Below are 21158 nucleotides of genomic sequence, written 5' to 3'. Positions count from 1 at the left end.
TGAATCTTATATGTAATTCAATATCATCAAAAGATATTTGAATACTTTTAAAATGTATGGCACTATAAAAGATTTTTAAAATACTTATGAATTCTTCATTGAGTTAAAGAGCTTTAAGTATATGCAAATATGGGCTTAAGAGTAAATTAAGGGACAAGCCAGTGATTATGCTGGAAAATAGGTGAAAATACTATGAAAGCTTTTTCTGAAATTTTGAGAGAAAGATGGTTGTTGAGTTGTTCATGTAAAAACTTAGACAACTGAAAAGGAATCAGAAGCTATGCGTGTGAGAACACAATCTCGATCACAGTATGGGGGCAAGATACTCATATTTTATGGAATCTTAGCATCTCTGCCCTGATCAGTTTCACCAATGAAATAGAGGGCTGTGTTAACATATGGTACATTTGTATAAAGACATTGCTGCTGAATAGTTTTAGTTCATAAGCCATTTACATGCTACTGCATTTAGCTCTTACTCTTCCCCTCTCAGCTTCCATTTCACTCCCTTAGGCCTTCTTGCTGCTGCATGAATAATAACTTCCTAACCTCCTTCAAATCTTTGTTCATATCTCACCTTTTCAAAGAGAGCTGTCCTGAGCATTCTAATTAATCCTGCAGTGTGCATATCTCTTCTGAGCTCTGTTTTCCTGCTCTACTTTTTTTGTTTTCCAGATAATGTATCACCTTCTTGTATGTCATACATGTAACTCTGATTTGACATTTTCAGATACTGAAGTGGATGTAGTTGGCCTGTGTCAAGAAGGAAAGTTTCTTTTTGTTGGGGAAAGGAGTGGCAATTTACATTTTATTCATGTAACTTCAAAGCAAACATTGCTCACTACGGTAAGACCCTGTTATGTTTTTCATTTTCATTACCTAAGTTCTAAATTATATCTTGGACAACTAAAACTCAAGCAAACCATGACTTAATTTGTTTTTTAAATAAGAATTAAATTTGCATTAAATTTAAGAATCGTATCTTAGAAACATAGGAATTAAGTGCAAAATTGTAAAAGTAAGCTTTAAAGATATTCTTTCTTAGTACGCTTGTCCAAAATAGTTTTCCATTTTAAAACTAAAATGTTTGGAATGTAGGTAGGATTATTTCTAATGATAATTGATAGCTTTGTGATTTAAAGAATATAATAATCCTTCATTATATTTTTCTGCATTTCATCTTGTCATTTGAAATTGATTTGCAATTAGGCTTTTGTTCAGAAAGCTGATGAAAACGAGTGTACTTACCGAACTCTTGTTATTGAGAAAGATGGTTCAAGTGAAGGTAAGTAAGTTTTTAAAATTTTTTTATATCTTCTGATTAATAGCCAAGCGAAAAATCAGATTTATAGTTAATAAATTATATAAATTCATTATTATGCTACCTACACAGTGTTAAATTTTCAAATGATGCAATTAATTTTATTGTAAGAAACAAGTTTTTATTTTAGCTCTTGTCAGAGGTTTAAATGTACTTTTCCTAAATATGATACTCTAAACTCATTTTTACAGTTTTAAGAGTTCTATAGATTACCAAAGAGACATAATAAAATGTATTTTGTGAGTTCCAGCATATTTATACTTTCATTTCAACAGATGTTAACTGGACCTTAATTTATTTTGATAAATCTGAGGGGTTTTTTCCTTGGCAAGTGAGGTTTGGTTTATAAAAGTTTCAAAGAAGTCAACATTGTTTATGCAAATAACTTACCAATTCTTTGTACATAAGCTTTATCTGTATAATTACTATATTATTTGATGATTAGAATTTAAATGAGTAAATTGACGTTTTCAAGCTAGGTCCAAATACTGGCTAAAATTTTATATCCATGTGCTTTTCAGAGAAAACTGGTTTGATTTTATTTTAATAGGTACCTATTATATACTGCTTCTTACAAACAATGGATTTTTTTGTATTACCAACCTTCAGCTTGTAAAAATTCAACAAGGTAAGTACTGTATTATTTTCTTATTGATTTATGGCAATATTTCTTATTACTTTTCCAGGTAAATTTTTAAATATTCTTTTTAAGAACATTATTTAATTTAATTCCTTTCTATGATACTGGGTACACTTTTAAGTATTTGTAGAATACTTGATCTCAACTGTTAGGGCTACAATAGAATCTGAAGAAATGTAATTTGTTTATAGCCTTCAAGGAGTTTCCTGCTTAGTTGGAGAGATAAGACATTCACTAGCATAAATGCTGGTAAATGCTTCTTGATGGAATGAATGAACCCAGAAACAGAAATGACTGTATAAGTGTTGACAGTAATGTTAACGTATTAACTTAGTATGTGCTAAGTGAGTGGTGTGGACCATATGTTGCTCTGAGCAGGGAGAGATTGAGCAATTGGTTTGGGGCATGTATTCAACATATATTTTTTAAAAATCTACAGTGTGCCAAGAACATGCAAGATCTGGGAGATATGACAAAATTTAAGATACATAGCTCTCTATAGTTTAATGAAGGAGCTAAACAAGTAAAATAGCTCTTCCAAAACGAGTGTGAAGTGATGACTTTCCAGATAGGACTTCAGAGCTTGTTTAGGAAAGTTGGAACCTATTTTAACAGGAGACCCTCTTAGTAGGTGGAAACGTGGTAAGGGAAGGTATGGAGAGGCACTGTAGGGACTTAAGGCAGCCTGGTGGGTGCCCTGAGAACTACCCGTCACAGTTTATATTATTGGTCAAGGGCAAAACTGAAAAGTTACCACTGCCTTATTAATTTCTGACTAGTGTTCGTATATACAACCACTAGATTGTATATAATTTCACCTTGACACAAAAGGGGCAACTTGTATATGTTTTATAGGTTAGTACTATAAATTTAGCCTGCTTTCTCTTTTTCATGCAGCAATTGAAAATGCAGACTTCAATAAAGCAAAAAAGGTAAGAAGACAATACCAACCACATTTTCTTCTTGAAACTTAGATTTAATGTAAGTTTAGGAGAGTATTTCTGGATATAATTGTCTACTGGTTGACCTTTTGGGAATTAGCATTATATAACATTTTAATAACATTTTCATTTAAAAATACATTTATACCTGATTGATTTAAACTGATTTTTATCAATCTTTCCAAGGAATTTGGACTGTGGAGCGTATATATAACATTCTTTTTTTTTTTTAATTTTGCAGTTACAAGGACAAATCAAGTCCACTTTTATTTCTACTGAAAATTATCATACTCTTGGTTGTCTCAATCTTGTGGCTGGAGATTTAGCAAGCAAAGTCCCTATGATAATTGGGGTAATAATTCTTTTCATAAAACTTGATTTTTTGTTTCTGAAATGTTTTTTCATTAAAACTATAGTTTTGGTTAAATTATAAATTAATTTATAATGTGTAGCAGAAATGAGAATTATAAAATCAAGTTCATAAAATTAACTCAATAAGTAAACCTAAGTTTCTATGTTGAAATATATTGCATCTTTATTTTCACAAATCTCTACCTGAAATTTAGCATTTCTTTCAATTATGAGTTAGACAAATATAACAACATAACACATCTAATATATTCAAGGAGTAGGCAAAAATTCATTAGAATTATAGCATTTGCAGCATTTTTACTTGCCAAATTTATATTATGTTAAGTTAAAGTTTACCCCATCTTTAGAATCGAGTCGCCTGAATATGCCTACTCTTTATGAAATATTCATGTCATAACAATGAATAGCAACAGTTCACTGTTTTTTCCATTCTGTTCTGTTGAAAACAAGCTAAGAGAGGAACTGGAAGATGAAAGCTTGAATATGTAAATATGTTTTGTTTTGTTTTGTTTTAAGAAGGGCACAGCTCACAGTGGCCAATGCAGGGATCAAACCGACAACCTTGGTGTTATTAGCACCATGCTCTAACCAACTGAGCTAACAGGCCACCCCTTATAAATATGTATTTTGATATTAGTAATGTGTACAACTTAGGTGTTTCTACTTTGAGGAGAATTCAGATCTAAGAACCAAATTTGCAACTGATGTATTATTTTCACTTCTATAGGGAACCGGTAATTGTGCATTCTCAAAATGGGAACCAGATCCTTACAAGAAAGAAATGACAGTTAAGAATGTGATTGATGCAGAGATTATTAAAGGTAAAATAAGTTAATGAAACTACTTTTGGTGATTATTAGTGAGTTCTAATTGTCATGTCAATGTACCAAGTCTGGTGTATGGGCCATTTCACCATACCACTTTTTGAAGCAGGCCAGATTAGTTTGATTATTTTCCACATACATGATTGGTTTTGACATGTTGCAGTTGTTATTCTTCATTTGGGGACGTTTTACATTTTAGTGGTCATCTAAAAACTAGAAACAGGAATAAACAAGACTGGGAACTTTTTGTTTAAATGTAGCTCTGCCTTTCCATAAATGTGAATTTAATATTTAAATATGGCTATATGTGACAGAAATATAATCCTTATACATTTTGTTTTCTCTCTTGTAGGTGCACAGAAGTTCCAGCTGATAGACAACCTACTTTTTGTTCTTGACACTGATGTATGTTTTTGACATTTCTCCTTCAGTGTTTTTACTTGGTATTATGTTTATCAACAAAAATGTTGCCAAACTTACAAAGACATGCACGTTAGCCAGGGTGGATGAATTACCATCTTATGTACTGTACTTTCAGTGTACATATGGAAAGATTGATCCTGAAATGTAAATTTGTAGTGATTAAGATGTATCAATAAAATGTGTCTTTTGCAGAATGTGCTGAGCTTATGGGATATTTACACTCTGACTCCCATATGGAACTGGCCCTCTCTTCACGTGGAAGAATTTCTTCTTACCACAGAAGCAGATTCTCCTTCTTCAGTCACGTGGTACGCTAGTAGTGATCTCCCTTCTGTTAGAACCAGGTTCTTGCCTGATTCTGTTCTAATCATTCATTATATATTGCATTCTAAATAAGACTGTGAACAGACCGACGTAGTAAAGACCATTTCATTGTTGGCCACATTTATTGAGAACAAATAGGCAATACAAGCCTCTAAGTCATTGTGTTAGAAAGAGTGCCAGTCTAAAATAAATAAAGGTCACGTCTTGCTTGATTTATGTATCCATAATAAAAATCTTCCTTCCCTCCCCCAATAAAAAGAAAAGAGTATCAGTCTGGATCATAATTGTGCAGAAATCAAGTTCAATGTCATCTGTGTGTATCAATTTTAACTTTTATACAAGAATATCACTTTGACTTAGCTTATATCTAGCAATTGGCAAAGCTTATTTGATTCTCTTAAACTTTTTTTCTCTTTTAGGCAAGGGATTACAAATCTCAAATTAGTAGCTCTGACAACTACTACTAATAAGAAGGTATTGGAAAATTGATTTCACGTTTGTCCATGTTGTGTGTTAGAAATAACATTAATACAAAAATAGTTGTTAAGTAATGCTTACAACATACTTCTTAGTTCACAAGACATTTGACAGATCAGAAATAACTCAGCAGAGGTTTGTGTTTTTCCACATTTAAAAAATAATGATATAAATCTTGGTGCTACATTTTAATCGGAGCATTTCAGAAGTAAAAATATCCACAACAAAGTGTTTATTAATGTGATTCTTAATATAGTTCTGACACTGGGGAATTATATTCACCTTAAACACAAATTGTAGAATGGACTTCAGATCTGTGGATTTTCATTGAACAGATTTTGAAGGTGAGAGAACATAATTTTATGTGTAACATTTAAGTAATACATTAAAAGATTTATGAAATTATTTTTGCAGATAGCTTTGTACCAAGGGTTTTAATCTATGCCCTTGATTGTGAAGTGTTGACTTGTGTTCAGAGGTTTATATTTACCTAAATTAATTGCTCTATTTTTTTTTTCCCAGATGAAAAACCTCGTGGTCTATTCATTACCTATGATGGAAATACTATATTCTTTGGAAGTATCTAGTGTTTCTTCTCTAGTCCAAACAGGAATTAGCACAGTAAGTTCATATATATTTTGAACTACTTTATAATAAAAAATAAATTAAGAATAACTAAGCTAAGTATGAGTGGAACTTAGAACACTTGGGTAGATCTCAAGGCTTATAACTATATTATTGTTATCAAAAGTCCTCAAATACACTTGCCAACGTCATGAACTGTCACCCCTAAGTACTTCGGCAGGTATCTCCTAAGACTAGGGGCGTTACTCCACAACACAGGTATCACGCTCACAAAATTTAACATTAATACAATGTTATTATGAAAAATACCATCCAAATTCACATTTTACCAATTGTGCCAATTACTTTAAAGCTTTTTTTTTCTTTTGACCCAGGATTTAATCCAGCATCACGTATTGAGTTTCATTGTCCTGGTCACGTGATAGTCTTACTTATATCTGGAACAGTTCCCTAATCTTTTTTGTCTTCTAAGACTGACATTTTTTGGGTCCTAATCTGTTGTGTTATAGAATGTCTCTCTATCTGGATTTGTTTGTTCCATCATGATTAGATTTATGCTAAGCTCTTCTGACAAGGATACCAGGGTACATAATACTGTGTTCTAATTGCGTCATATTAAGGGACTCATATCTGTTTGTCCTGTTGTGGGTGATGTTACATTTGATGATGTGGTTAAGGCAGCTCCACCAGATTTCTCCATTGTAAAGGTACATTTTCCGTTTTGTAGTTAGTAAGTCATTTCTGTGGTGTTATTTTGACACTGGGAATATCCTTTTCCCCAACAGCTTTTCCCAGTGATTTTAGAATTCCATTGATAGATAATTTCTGCCTAAACCAGTTGTTATCCTAAAAGGAATTAATTCTATATTTCAATTTAAAACATGTTTTTATTATTGTTGTAGGATACCATATACCTTCTGGAGGGAATTTGCAAAAATGATCCAAAGTAGGTCATGCTCTGTTTTATCAAATAGGTTGTTAAATAAAAGCTGAGTTAAAATTTCCTATTAATATTAAATGACAAACGAACTTAGAGTGAAAACATTTTTTTCAGACTATCTGAAGACTCAGTCTCTGTTATAGTACTCAGGTGTCTTACAGAAGCTTTGCCAGAAAACAGGTAACTTCTCATTTTCTTTTAAGCCTCATTCCTTGCTGCAAAGCTTAAATTCCCTGATTCATAAAAATCTTAACCGAAATTTCCACTTAACAGATTGAGTCGGTTACTTCACAAACACAGATTTGCTGAAGCCGAGAGCTTTGCTATTCAATTTGGACTAGATGTTGAGGTAATTGTTCCAATTTATTTGTTTATTGAACAAGCATTTCTTTGTGCACAAGATGTTGGGGAGACAGTTTTTTGCTTCAAGTTGCTTGATGTGGTGTGTTCATATTTCAGCTTGTCTACAAGGTAAAATCAAACGATATATTGGAGAAACTAGCTTTGAGTTCTGTGGACACCAGTGAGCAGACCAAATGGCAAAAACTTGTAGACGAAGCTAAGGAAAATCTACATAAAATCCAGGTGTGTTTTCGCTGCCATGTACTAGAGTGTTTGGACTGAAGGGTTGGTTGGTCAGCATTAGGTCGCCTTATTATTGTCTGGCATTTGTGAAACAGGATGATGAATTTGTGGTGAATTACTGCTTGGAGGCTCAGTGGATAACTTATGAAACAACCCAGGAAATGCTAAATTATGCCAAAACCAGGGTAAGTTTTTATAACATTTGTACATGTTAGTTTGTCTTATGCAAAACAAATCATTTCAAAAAATGAATTCTTTTCCCATCATAGGCCTTTTTAAAAGGGCATTTTTGCTGTAGGTTGTTCCCCTCAGTGGCCTTTGAATACCTTTCTGGTTATATTCCTTAAAATTAAGGTATAACAGATGGGCAAAGTATTGTGAGCTTTCTTCATAAAATTCATTATTTTTTAAGATATGTCATTTCTTCATTGTTCACTATTTATCTCAGAGTTCAATGCAATTTCATTTTTAAAGATAATTTGTTTCCTTTAATTCACTAAAGATCCATTTTTCATGAAAAACCTAACACAGCAGATATTTTTATTGTTTTTCTTCACAGCTTTTGAAGAAAGAAGATAAAATTGTTCCTGTCTATTCCTATGGCTTAAAAGAGGTAATTACATTAGGTTTATAGGTTAATTTGGGGGTGAATGTACCTTTACAGTACAGTCATGCGCCACTTAATGATGGATCTGTTCTGAGAAATGTGTCGTGAGGTGATTTCATCGTTGTGGGAACGTCATAGAGCGCCCGTACGTAAACTTGCGTGATCCAGCCCACTACACACCTAGGCTATATGACATAGCCTATGGTTCCTAGGCCACAAACCTGTGCAGCATGTTACTGAACTGAATACTGTAGGCAACTGGAACACAGTGATAAGTCTGTGTATCTAAACATAGAAAAATATGTATCTAAACATAGAAAAATATATGTAAAATACTGTATAAAAGAAAAAATGGTCCACCTGTATGGGCACTTACCATGAATGGAGCTTGCAGGACTGGAAATTGCTCTGAGTAGACTGTATAAACACTGTACACGTAGGCTACACTAAATTCATAAAACAACACAAGATTAAATCAAGCTCAAGAGAAAAATGATGCAATCAAATGATGCCATAAACACGAAGTGGGTGAGGCTGCTGCTGGCGTAGCGTGGCGTCACACTGTTTCCCAGCAGACTTTAGAAGTAGGAAAAGAACACTCTAAAATAACAATAAATGGTATAGTAACTACATACACTGGTAACATAGTTGTTTATTATTATTACCAAGTATTATGTACTGTACTCAGTTGTATGTGCTGTGTTTCTATATGACTGGCAGTACAGAATATTCTTCTTCAGCATCATAGTTGTTTATTATTATTACCAAGTATTATGTACTGTACCTAGTTGTATGTGCTGTGTTTCTATATGACTGGCAGTACAGAATATTCCTCTTCAGCATCGCCACAACCACATGAGTGATGCATTGCGTTACGAAGTTATAACAGCTACGATGGCACTAGGCTATAGTCAGCTCCACTATCTTTTTTTTTTTTTTTTTTAGTTTTGATAATATATTTTATTTAACGTGATACAGCCAGATGATACAGTTTCAATATGTAACAATATATACATTATTAATGAAATATTTCATTTAAAATTTATTGAGGTGACAATAGTTGGTAAAATTACATAGGTTTCAAGGGTAAAATTCTGTAGTATATCATCTATGTATCACATTGTGTGTTCAGCACCCAGAGTCAGTTCTCCTTCCATTACAATGTATTTGACCCAGTTTACCCTCATCTACCACCCACCTTCCATTATAATCCCATAGGACCACCAGCATGTATGTGGTCTGTCACTGACTGAGACAAGGTTATGTGGTGCATTCTGTACTTTCCAATTAAAGATAGGCCTGTAGTTTTTTTCAAGAGCAACTTATTTCCTTATCTGCAAAATGGGAATAAAAATACTTATTGGGTTATTTTGAGGTCAAATGAGATAATTTAGATAAACCATTTGCCTAGTGCCTGGTACCTGTTAAGCATGCAAATAAATGTAAACTGTGATGATGATTATGATAGTACCAGAAATAACGTGTGTGTGTGTGTGTGTGTGTGTGTGTGTGTGTACACATGCATATATATTTTTTAACTCTCAAAGTAAATTTTTGGTATAATCTACTTAGGCTTTACCATAAGAGCATTTATAAGTCAGTGGGAAAACTAATTGATTTTGAAGGGCACCCACAATTAATGTGCAATGGCTTCCTCTCTTTTGCAGTTTTATTGCATTGATTGTGACTGGAAATGTTGACCATTATTCCACGATTTTTTGTTTTGTGTTAAATAAAGGCAGTCATATTTATGGAACTTGACCTGTAATATGGAATAAAATGAGAACATGTGCAAGACTTCTTAAATAGAATGCTTAGTTTTTGGTGTTTTTAATGTTAATGTTATTGCACACAATATTCAGATTGTCAAGTTGTTTCTGTTTAGGTACTAAGGGCGCATGCCAAGTTGACTACTTTTTATGGAGCATTTGGACCAGAAAAATTCAGGTGTGTATATTGTTCATTTTTAATTTTCAGATTGTGAATTAGACTTAAGTTTGGAATGTCATAAAAGGTACAGTGTTGCTTTGGATTAATTTGTGTCTCTGGGGGTTTGAATGATGGAAAATGTTACCTAAGTGCTAAGCTTTAGGCACTTCATGCACCATTAATGAGAACTGAGACATTTGAAAGGCAAATTTAAATGCATATACCTTTTGCTGTAGCAATTTCACTTCTGGAAATTGATTTTATTAGCTATACTAATATGTGCACCAAGAATATCATTATTTACAAATATGAGATATAATTACCTTAAAGATAAGACAAGTGTACTTGTGAAGAGAAATTAACAATGAAGGGAAGCTTTATTTTTTTCCTTGTAGCTAGTCATTCCAATACTATCATTAAATGATCCGCATTTTTCACTGCCGATTGAAATGTTACCTAATTATATGCTAAAAATTTCAGGTTTATTTAAGTCTACCTTTGGACTCTAATTGTATACAATTGAGCTCATCTCCCTGTTCATTCACCAGTATCAAATAGTTTTAACTAATGCAGTGTTAAAAATGTTTTATTATTTGGTAGACTAGTCCTACAATATATACTTCTCTTATTTTTCAGAACTTGGGGAGCTATTCTCTGATGTTTGTTTTTCCTGTATGATATTTGGAATCACAATCAGCTTATCCAATTTAAAGAAATATTATTCTTATTGGGATTTTTTTTTTTTTAATTGGCAATGTGTTGAACCTAAGATCAATTTGGGGAGAACCAGCATCTTTACAATATTGAATCTTCCTATTTTAGGACAGTATGTTTCTTCCTGCTCATTCTATCTTGTTTTTTATGTTTGTGAGTGGTATCTATTCAGTTGTCCTTATATAGATTTTGTGCATTTAAAAATTTTTTTTTATCTCGTTTGATCTTTTCCCCTTACTATTATAAATGGGATTTTTCTCCCTCATATTTGCAAAAGGATATACAGGGGTGTTGATTTTTTAAAATTTTAAGCCAGCTACCTTATTGAATTCCTTCATTATTCATAATAATATTTCAGTTGATCTTATTTTTCCAAGTATATAATTACATATTTGAATAATGATAATTTTGCCTCATTGTTTTTTCCTTGCCTAATTTCACTAATACTTGTAGAACATTAAGTAATGGTGGGAATAGGCATCCTTTTCTTGTTTTTGACATTTATGGAAATGCTTATTTTGCTTTATCATTTAAGCATGACATGGGCTTTTATGGTTTTTGTTTGTCTTTTTATCATTTTAGAGAAGTAGTCATCATCTATTTCTGAGCTTTAATCAGGACCTAGTAGTCATTGCAGTATTGTTGGTTATGGCAAAAAATGGGAAATAGCCTAAATGTTCAACTATAGGGGACTAGTTAAATATATTATAGTAAACCTATAGAATAATATGTAGTCCTCAAAAAGAATAACATTTATATGTGCTGATTTGGTACAAGCACCAAGATAAGATAAAATGGTTTTTTTTAAGTACTGATAGTATATATAGAAAACCCTCATTCATTAAAAAATTTAAAAATCTTGCTTATATGTGTAGTGATTATCTCAGGAAAGACCAACAAGAAGAGACATGGCTTCCAGGGAAGACACAAGAGCTCTATAGGTGTTGGATAAGAAGAAAACTTACTTTTCACTGAGTAATCTTTGGAACTTTTTTAACTTTTTGAGAAGAAAAAAAAAAACTAGCTAAAATGCATAATGACGTCCGCTTGTAATGAATGACCTTAATATATTTTTTTAAACTGCTGACTTTTTTCCTCTCTGACTTTGCAGTGGTAGTTCTTGGATTGAATTTCTGAATAACGAAGATGACCTTAAGGATATTTTTTTGCAGCTAAGAGAAGGAAATCTTGTTTGTGCGCAATACCTTTGGCTGAGACATCGGGTAATATGTTCTGTGCGTGTTTCTTAATGGCTTAATAGCTCCTGAGATAGGTGCCTGAATCAGTGTTGGAAACTAACGAGGGCAAGTGTGACTGGGTAGTGGGATGTTTTTACATTGTTTGATAAAAAATACCTGTTCCAGAGAAAACTGCCCTCTGATGATATTAATTCAGAGGAAATATTATAAAGATACAATGGGAACCTACTTTATCTCATCATTCAGTCTAATTAGCTCCTAAACTGAGCTCAAAGGCAACATTTTATTAAGTGATTTATTGATGGGCTTTTTATGTAGTATTGGTGGAGAAGGTATTCCTATTGCAGCTCAGAGTGTGGCAAAGGAAAAATTGCTGCTCTGAACCCCCTTAATGTTGGCGTATAATGTTTAGTCCAAAAAAATAGTTATCTTAGTGTGATGTCTTTAACGTTCACATTCCAGTTAAGTTTTCTTTGATGGCAATCTTTGCCCGTTTCTCTGCCACCTACTTGGTTATTTGAAACTTGTGAGATTCATGGAACCTGTGACTCCCCGCTGAAATCATTTGTAGAGAGTAAATCACCCTTAACACTCATTATTAAAATAGTAAAGTAATTCTTGAAATGGCTTCCTAGTAGGTCTTTTTCCTTGTTGGGAGGTTGTCAGTTTAAATTTGGCAGCTAAATCTTGATATCTCACTCTGTATAATTTAGGCCAACTTCGAAAGCCAATTTGATGTGAAAATGCTTGAGAACTTGCTCAACTCAGTTTCTACACCAGTCCCTTTGCAAAAGCTCTGTCCGTGGCTTAAAAATGATGTGATCCCGTTTGTGAGAAGGACTATACCTGAAGGACAGGTAAGTTGTCTTGAGTAATATTTCCACTCTTGATGATTCAGTTTTATTTTTTACATTATATCGTTGAAGATTAAGTCACACTAACACCAGTTAGTTCATTTTAGTGTCTCTTTCGAAAGATTATCATAGATGGTTTAAAGTATTTAAGGGACTGACTAACTGAGTATTTTATTTTTATGTGTTATATCTGTTTCAGAAAATTCTTGCAAAATGGTTGGAGCAAGCAGCTAGGAACCTTGAATTAACTGATAAGGTAATACCAGTATAATTAGTACTGAAAAGACATTTAAGACTCTTCCAATGGCATAAAACATTATTTTTAATGGTCTCTAATATTTTTAAAGGCAAACTGGCCAGAAAATGGACTTCAGCTGGCAGAGGTATTTTTTACAGCAGGAAAACCAGATGAGTTGGGATTGGTGTCCTATTGGCATTGGATTTCTTTGGTATGATACGGAAAATGAACTGTTAGTACTAAAACACTCAATTTATGTTAAAGAGTTTGTCTGCATGTACTACAAATGCATTTCTTAAATTTTTTGTTTATATTCTGTTGTTTTCTTTTAGTGTGTACTTTTGAAATCCACAAAAAGGAAAACTTCCTTTTTTTCTTCCTGATATTTCTGTTACAACTTCAACCTATTTTAATGCCTTCTTTTTCTCTATTGAATCAACCAAAAGGGCAAAAATATATATATATATACTCTTAAGTAGTATAATTGGGATTATCTGCATTGGCAGCATTTCACAGTGCTTTGAAAGAACACCAGTCAGTAATGCATTAGGACTAGTTTACAAAAGCTGTGTCAATCAGGTTTACTTATTAATTTAAACTAGTAAACCACTCCTAGTTCTGATTGTATTTTTTAGACATTCCAATAGCCATTAAGTACCAAGGAATATTATAAAAGATCAAATTGAAAACAACCTGGGACTTTCTGACTGTATGAAAAAAATAGCAGTGCTAGAAAGGGAACTAAGATCAGGGATGTTGATATTATATTTGATGTTGATTTGAGGTTAATGAGCTGAATTTATTATTTGACTTCTAAATTTCTTAAGTTCATGTCTTTTTTTCCCTCCAGGTTTCTAAAAACCAGAAAGCATTTATTATATTGAAAAAAAGTACATTCTTGGATTTTAAAAAAGTTTGCTGGGGTGCCATTATTTAGTTTATAAACTGACATGAGACATCTAAGTATAATCTCAACTCTGAAGTATTAGGTACTTAAGTAACAGAGATATGACCTAATGAAAGGTCTTAATGTACATTATGAAATTACATTTATTCCTTACATTTCTGGAACCCCCCCCAAAAAAATAAATTTCCTTCTACTTTCTGATATAGCAGATTCTTATTAATTATACTTACTGATTATATATTGTTAAAAATAAAATGGGAATTTTTAATATGTTTCAAGCAGTATATTGATGTTTATAATCCTTATAGATTATAATATATAATCTATAATGATCATTACAATGTATTTTTTCTTAGAAGACCTTTTCCTCTTGCTATAAAATACTATTAGGTAGCTGCAAAAGTAATTGTGGTTTTTGCCATTATTTTTAACCTTTTAAACCACAATTACTTCTGCACCAACCTAATACTTTCTTTTCCCTGTTAATTGTGTTTTATCAATGTTGAAAATTCTGTTCCTTATATATAAGTTCAGAAAATGTTACAGCTTTATACGTATCACGATCAATACAGATAAAACAATGAGGGCCATTGGGATGATGTTTGTGTACCTAAGTATATTGGGATTCTGAAAAAATATTTCATTAATAGTAATAGCTTTTCTATATTTTTCCTAGGAAAGTTTTTTTCAGATTTCTGTTATACTTTAATCTGTTAATTTGTGCTAGTTAATTTTATTTAAAATCCTACAAAATGGAAAGGCAGAAGTTCCAGGTTTCCTTTTATGTTCATAGTCATGGTCATTTCTATTTTGTCTGAAATAATTCTGAATCTTCGTATATTAACCCTCACACTTTTATTTCATGTTGTTAACAACTTTAATACTCTTGTTTCAGAAAGATTATGAAAACACGGAGGAAGTATGTCAGTTAAGGACTTTGGTAAATAACTTGCGAGAGTTGATCACATTGCATAGGAAATACAACTGCAAATTGGCCCTCTCTGATTTTGAGAAGGTAAAAGTCTAGATTTGTCAGCATTATTATTACTTCTTTGTCTTAGCCCGTCTGTCTAGAGTGTGCACAAATGCCATCTTTTCTCGTTTTGGCATCCAGGAGAATACAACCACCATTGTGTTCCGAATGTTTGACAAAGTGTTGGCCCCAGAGCTTATTCCTTCCGTCTTAGAGAAGTTCATAAGAGTTTACATCAGGGAACATGACTTACAAGAGGAGGAACTTCTCCTCCTGTACATAGAGGTAACTTTTTCTTTAGCTCTAGTCTTTTTTCTTGGATCTATGCAGTGTGTCATTGGATTAAATGTTGAACTCTTTAAGAAGTGTCATACTTTATGTCAGGATTTATGCAGCTTATCGTATTGGTTAAGAACATGGGTTAACTCTGCTACTGATTGACTAATAACCTTGAGCAAAACGGGATGATATTAGGATTTTCTCCAAATGGTTGTTATGAAATAGGAGCATGAACTCAATAAGCCTTAACAATTATTTTTTGTAGACATTAGTAAGCTGCGATAATCTTATGAATAGATCCTTCAAGAATGTTTCCTTAAGTTTTCTGCACCATGTAAAACTGAAGGCCAAAGTTTGGGCAATTTTGTATTTTTGACCATTGTTCAACATTCACTGCAAAGTAGAAGTGTTTGTTTTTTTACACATCCATAAAAGCTGTTTAATCTATACGTGTGTTTTCACCTTTTTTTTTTTTGGTGAGAGTTTTAAGTTTAAAATATATATATGCTTATCCCTTTTTAGGATTTATTGAAGAGATGTAGCTCAAAGTCCACATCACTCTTTGAGACAGCATGGGAAGCAAAAGCCATGGCAGTCATCGGGTGTTTATCTGACACAGATGTAAGTAAATGGTGCCTGCAGATTTCCTTTTCACCATTGTGTCCCTTCTTAAAACTTGTTTCTGATCATAAAAGCAACACGTATTTGTTAAGGAGAGTTTGCATGGTATGAAAAAGGAATAAAGAGAATTAAAAACCATTCGTAATTCTATTTTCTTTAATTATGAAAATTAAAAGCTAAAGTTTTCTCATTCCCACCCTCAGAAGAACCATCATGGACAATTAGATGCTTATATTTCCAGCCTTTTCTATGGTTCTGTAGACATAGAGACATTTTAAAAATACATTACATTATACCTTTATTTTGACTTCACACTTTTATTAGGCACTGCTATAAAATATGAATAAAATCCTGAAGACTATTATTTTTAAACGCAGAGGCTATAGAAAGTAACAGAGCTATATGAATTAACTTTCAGCAGGCAACATACTTTTCTAAATATCAAAATTATTTTTTAGGTGTGAAAATTGGAAGAAATATATGCTTTTGCAGCCAGAAGCTACCATACAGTAGATATAAGACCTCTGCTGTAGATTAGGCAGTGTCATTAATGCTCATGAAATGTAACTCCCGGGGCTGTTCACTGTCTGTGTGTGTATCTTTGTAGCTCATATTTGATGCTGTGCTTAAGATAATGTATGCAGCGGTGGTTCCCTGGAGTGCAGCTGTGGAGCAGCTGGTGAAACAGCACTTAGAAATGGACCATCCCAAGTAAGATCACAGTCTACCAAACAACCTTTTTTGTGTTGGATCAACCTCATGTGTTGAGTTGGCATTCGTTTATAGTTTTCTATCCTTTACCGTGACCCTTAGTATTTCATAAACAAGACGTCCCATGTTAATATCAATACATTTCCTTTTAGAGTGAAATTATTGCAGGAAAGTTACAAACTAATGGAGATGAAAAAACTTTTACGAGGCTATGGAATAAGGGAGGTGAACCTCTTAAACAAGGAAATAATGGTAAGTACAGTGAAGAGTCCTTTAACCACTTTGTTCCATTTGTAGGACAACGTAGGAAATTTAATGAGGATGTCATATTCTTTTTTTTATTTTATTTTAATTTATTAGTTTCAGGTGTACAAGACAAGGTAATACTTAGACGTTCATCATTTATATCCCACGCACTGTGAACCTTCCTCCCCCCATCCACTATCCCTCTGACCTCACACCAAGCCATCACATTATATATATAAGATTATAGTTGGCATTCATTAATGTTTAGCTTCTGGTGTACAATGCCATAATCAGGCATCCACAGTATCCCTGAGGTGGTCTCCCAAATAGGACGCATGTCCATCGGATACCCAACAAAATCTTTACAACATTATTGAATACGTTCCCCAAAAGAATTTCATATTCTTAAAGGTTAATAGATCTAGGTTCTCTGCTACTTTCCTTTTGTTAGACAGAATGTTAATAGGGTGTTCAGTTGTTTATCAGAATAAGGACCACAAATAATGAATTAAGAATCTAAAGAAATAATCTGAAATCACCCCATTGTATACCTTAAACATATAGTGTTTATATGTCATTTATACCCCAATAAAGCTGGTGGGGAGGGTAATTTGGACAGGACTGTCATAAAATTCAGTATGTAAATCATGTTTTAATTTTTCATACAGCTTAGTTTTTTTTTGCTGCCTTCATTTAATGAATACTTTGCCTTATGAATAAATGATTTCTGGGTTCTCTGTGAGATTTCATAACAATGAGATGTATATATTATCTCTATTTCAGAGGGTGGTTAGATACATTCTCAAACAAGATGTCCCATCTTCTTTAGAAGATGCTTTGAAGGTGGCCCAAGCATATATGTTGTCTGATGATGAAATCTACAGTCTAAAGATTATTGAGCTGATAGATAGAGATCAGGTATGAAAGTTTTCTATTGTCCTTTCATATGGTTTCTTTGTTAAAGAAATCCTTAAAAACTCAAAACAATCAAATTATCCAAATAAATTAGCACAAAATAAAGTTATGCCAAGATGAAACACTGGATGTTAGATTGGCCATGTTTTTCATATCTATAGGTTCTTTAAAAATATTTTGTGAATTGCTAATGGGCTCTCATACTCTTTGGTAGTGAACAAAACTCACATTTGTGTTTTATATATGCTACAGGACCCTTTGATTTCAGAACAGGATATGGGTTTTCTTTTTGTATTCTTAAGTGTATTTATTTTCATATAGTTCTATAACCATAGACATACCTAAAAATTACTACAAAGTACAAAGGGTAATATTTTAATTTTTTTGTTTGCTGTCATAAAAAGATTTTTCATATTTTTATCTTATCATAATTGATTTTTCAAAATATCTTTTTATCTTTAAATAGAAAAGAATGAGGTAAGTCCAAACTGTCCTTTGCACAAAGGTACCAGCTTTTTTTTCCTTCTTCTGAAACACTTTTATAGGGTGAGGACTGTGTTCTTCTGTTGCGGTCTTTGCCTCCTGCTGAAGCTGTGAAGACTGCAGAAAGGGTCATCATATGGGCACGACTGTCATTGCAAGAAGAACCAGATAATTCTAAAGAGGTGGGATTTTCACCAGATAAAATGTACAGCAATCCAATTTTTATGGATTGTAAGCAATAGGATAAGATTTACAAGTATGAATATCTGTTCTGTTCTCACTGTTAGAATGGCCTAATCTAAAAATTCCCGTGTAAATTTACTACATAGGAAAAAAAAATGCCTGCTTTGGAGCAGTGGCCTGACTCCACACTGACTAATCTGGATCTGCAAATCAGAAGGATTAATTGAATTCATTGTACACAAAGCGTTTTCCATAATGCCTTGCAGTATAAACAATATTCTGCGTTGTGGTCATTACTATCAGATAATAATGTAAGCCACAGAACCAATGCAAATCTAAATAATCTTAGAATATTGAGACTTAGAAACAGTTTTAAGGGAGCCAGTTCACCTCTTTATAGAGATAAGAAACCAAATACCTGATTTATCCAGGATAGTTGAGTTTTTTTAAACCTTCAGAGTTAGATGCCTCCCAACGTGTCTCAGCAGTCCATTTCAGTGATTTTTTACCTTTAGGGAAATTAGGGGTTTTTTTAACATCTAATATTGATTATGGTCTTACTATGCAGTGGGCATTAGGTTAAACACTTCAAATGAATTGTCTGCTTCCTCTTAGTTATGAAGTAGGTCCTTATCAATTAAATTCAGAAACTGAAATTTTAAGGTAAATGACTTTCCCAAGGTTATTAGAAACTGGCAGAGCCTCAACTCAAACTCTGACACCAAAGTCTGTGTTCTTAACCACCAACCTACACTGTATCCTTTAGGAAATGTCTTTTTGTGTGGACCTGGCCCTTACATCCAGCATGGCCTTTAATTAAACTTTTCTTGTTTGGTTTTTCTTCTTTTAAAAAAAAAAAAAAATCTTTTTTAGTCTTGAAGATAAGAATTGACTTCAGTTCTCTAGGCTAATTAAGTTACATTCTTTTGAACTTTTCCAGAGAGCTTTTCCAAATAATAGGTAAAAACTATTTAAAAAAAAAAAAAAAGAAAAAAACACCCCAGAGTGTCTATAGCTGAAAGGTGTATATTCTTTGTTATTTCTAAATCATATTTCCATGAATCTGTACTGGTGTTTTCATGTTTAGATTATATGTGATTCAATATCATTCATTTCGTAGCCACCCAACTTCCTCTAACACAGACCTCAATTTTTCAGTTCTTTTTATTGTTTTTTTCCTGATCCCATAGTTTTTATTTATTTGTGTGTGTGCTACTGGAGTGGCGAACAAAGGAAATAGATTTCATTTTGCATATTTCTTTTTAGGACAAGGCCTGGAGAAAGTCTGTAGTGAAGACGGCAGTAGACATTCTTAAAATGTTATGCGACATTCAGAAAGGTAGTTTCTACCTCTGTTCCCTCATCTTGGTTTTGTTCTAAAGTTTATCCTTTTCAGAAGGGAACATCAATGACAGCTTTCTTCCTTACCCACAGTTCTTCTGGTTCTGAATGTCTTTATTAATCCCACCCATTTTTCTTCATGAAAAGTCTTCCTTGCCTTATTCTTTTAATTAGTAGCGTAAGAATAGAAGCATTTAAAAACAACTTATCCTTTGTTTATATGCTTTAGTAAACCGTTTAACTCTAGACTAGATAGATTTCTTTGGTGCCCTTGCACTTATTATTCATATTTCTCACTTATCATTTGGTTATGATCTGGGGAAAAAACCCATTTAACCTTGAACTTAAACAAAATAATTAACAAAGTAACTCTCTTGGGCAAAAAAAGAGCTACAGTTTATTTCAGAAAATTTGCCATTTCTCATATTACTTATAAACTTCTCTTTTCTGCCTTCAGAAAGAATAATTAGATTTTTTTTGTACTTCAATTGTCTTAGATAAACATCTCAAGAGAACTATTGAAGACTTGAGATATGAAAACCAAATTCTGGTAATGTGGGAATTTGGATGTCTTATAACTTTTAAAAATTTAATTACAGACAATCAGCAGAAGAAGGATGAATGTGAAGAAATCTTGAAACTATTTAAAGCTGTTGCTAGCTTGCAGGTAAAGATGTTAAGTATTATTGTACATAATTACTTTACTAATCAGTGTATTTTGATGTTGGTGATCAGCCCTCCTGAAAGTTTTCTTCACTAGCCTTCAGGGACGTTAGATATACTGGCTTTCCTTCTGTCTCTTTTCTAAAACAGTTTTATTGAGATGTAATTCACATACCATATTTTTTTATCCACCAAAGTGTATAATTCAATAGTTTTTAAAATACTGCATTAATTTTTTTAATTGTGGCAAAATACATACGACATAAAATTTTCCATTTTTATCATTTTTCAATATAAAATTCAATAGCATTAATTACATTCCAATGTTGTCCAACCATTACCATCACCAGTATCTATTTTCTATCACCTCAAGTGAAAACTGTACCCATGAAGCAACAACTAACTCCTCATCCTTCTCTCCCCCCAGCCCCTGGTCACCTCTAATCTACCTTTTGTCTCTATGAATTTGCCTAATCTATATATTTCACATAAGTGGAATCATACAATATTTGTCCTTTTGTACCTGGCTTTTTTTACTTACTATGCTTGTTTGTTTGTTTGTTTGTTTTTAAATCTTTTATTTATTTTTTAAGTGTGTTTTTCCAGGACCCATCAGCTCCAAATCGAGTAGTTGTTTTAATGTAGTTGTGGAGGGTGCAGCTCACAGTGGCCCATGTGAGGATCGAACCAGAAATCGTGGTATTACGAGCGTTGCACTCTAAGCAACTGAGCCATCCGGCCGCCCCAATATAATGTTTTCAAGGTTCATCCATGTTGTAGCATGTATAAAATGTCATTCCTTTTTCTGGCAGAATAACATTCCAGCATATTTTGTTTATTTATCTGTTGATGGACACTTGGAA

General features: G+C 32.9%; 1 protein-coding gene across 1 annotated transcript in view; it reads left to right on the top strand.

Moving 5' to 3' along the window:
- KNTC1 (kinetochore associated 1) overlaps positions 1 to 21158 on the top strand; it is a gene marked incomplete at its 5' end in the record, with an annotated part of 53062 nt that overhangs the window by 1315 nt on the left and 30589 nt on the right. The window contains 30 exons of the mRNA XM_081037785.1: positions 676 to 846; positions 1210 to 1285; positions 1872 to 1949; positions 2859 to 2893; positions 3144 to 3254; positions 4002 to 4095; positions 4451 to 4503; positions 4714 to 4829; positions 5265 to 5319; positions 5845 to 5943; positions 6810 to 6853; positions 6962 to 7027; positions 7121 to 7196; positions 7307 to 7432; positions 7528 to 7617; positions 7992 to 8045; positions 9925 to 9986; positions 11794 to 11905; positions 12595 to 12738; positions 12935 to 12991; positions 13083 to 13184; positions 14776 to 14895; positions 14995 to 15138; positions 15655 to 15753; positions 16361 to 16464; positions 16617 to 16716; positions 17494 to 17628; positions 18171 to 18290; positions 19558 to 19630; positions 20232 to 20299. Coding sequence (XP_080893911.1) covers positions 676 to 846; positions 1210 to 1285; positions 1872 to 1949; positions 2859 to 2893; positions 3144 to 3254; positions 4002 to 4095; positions 4451 to 4503; positions 4714 to 4829; positions 5265 to 5319; positions 5845 to 5943; positions 6810 to 6853; positions 6962 to 7027; positions 7121 to 7196; positions 7307 to 7432; positions 7528 to 7617; positions 7992 to 8045; positions 9925 to 9986; positions 11794 to 11905; positions 12595 to 12738; positions 12935 to 12991; positions 13083 to 13184; positions 14776 to 14895; positions 14995 to 15138; positions 15655 to 15753; positions 16361 to 16464; positions 16617 to 16716; positions 17494 to 17628; positions 18171 to 18290; positions 19558 to 19630; positions 20232 to 20299 — 2784 coding nt within the window. The remainder of the gene's footprint in view (positions 1 to 675; positions 847 to 1209; positions 1286 to 1871; positions 1950 to 2858; positions 2894 to 3143; positions 3255 to 4001; positions 4096 to 4450; positions 4504 to 4713; positions 4830 to 5264; positions 5320 to 5844; positions 5944 to 6809; positions 6854 to 6961; positions 7028 to 7120; positions 7197 to 7306; positions 7433 to 7527; positions 7618 to 7991; positions 8046 to 9924; positions 9987 to 11793; positions 11906 to 12594; positions 12739 to 12934; positions 12992 to 13082; positions 13185 to 14775; positions 14896 to 14994; positions 15139 to 15654; positions 15754 to 16360; positions 16465 to 16616; positions 16717 to 17493; positions 17629 to 18170; positions 18291 to 19557; positions 19631 to 20231; positions 20300 to 21158) is intronic.

The sequence above is a fragment of the Rhinolophus hipposideros genome (genome assembly GCF_964194185.1).
Source record: "Rhinolophus hipposideros genome assembly, chromosome: 24".
Classification (NCBI taxonomy): Eukaryota; Metazoa; Chordata; class Mammalia; order Chiroptera; family Rhinolophidae; genus Rhinolophus; species Rhinolophus hipposideros.
Note: the sequence above shows the minus strand (reverse complement) of the source record. Positions and strands in the feature narration are given on the sequence as shown.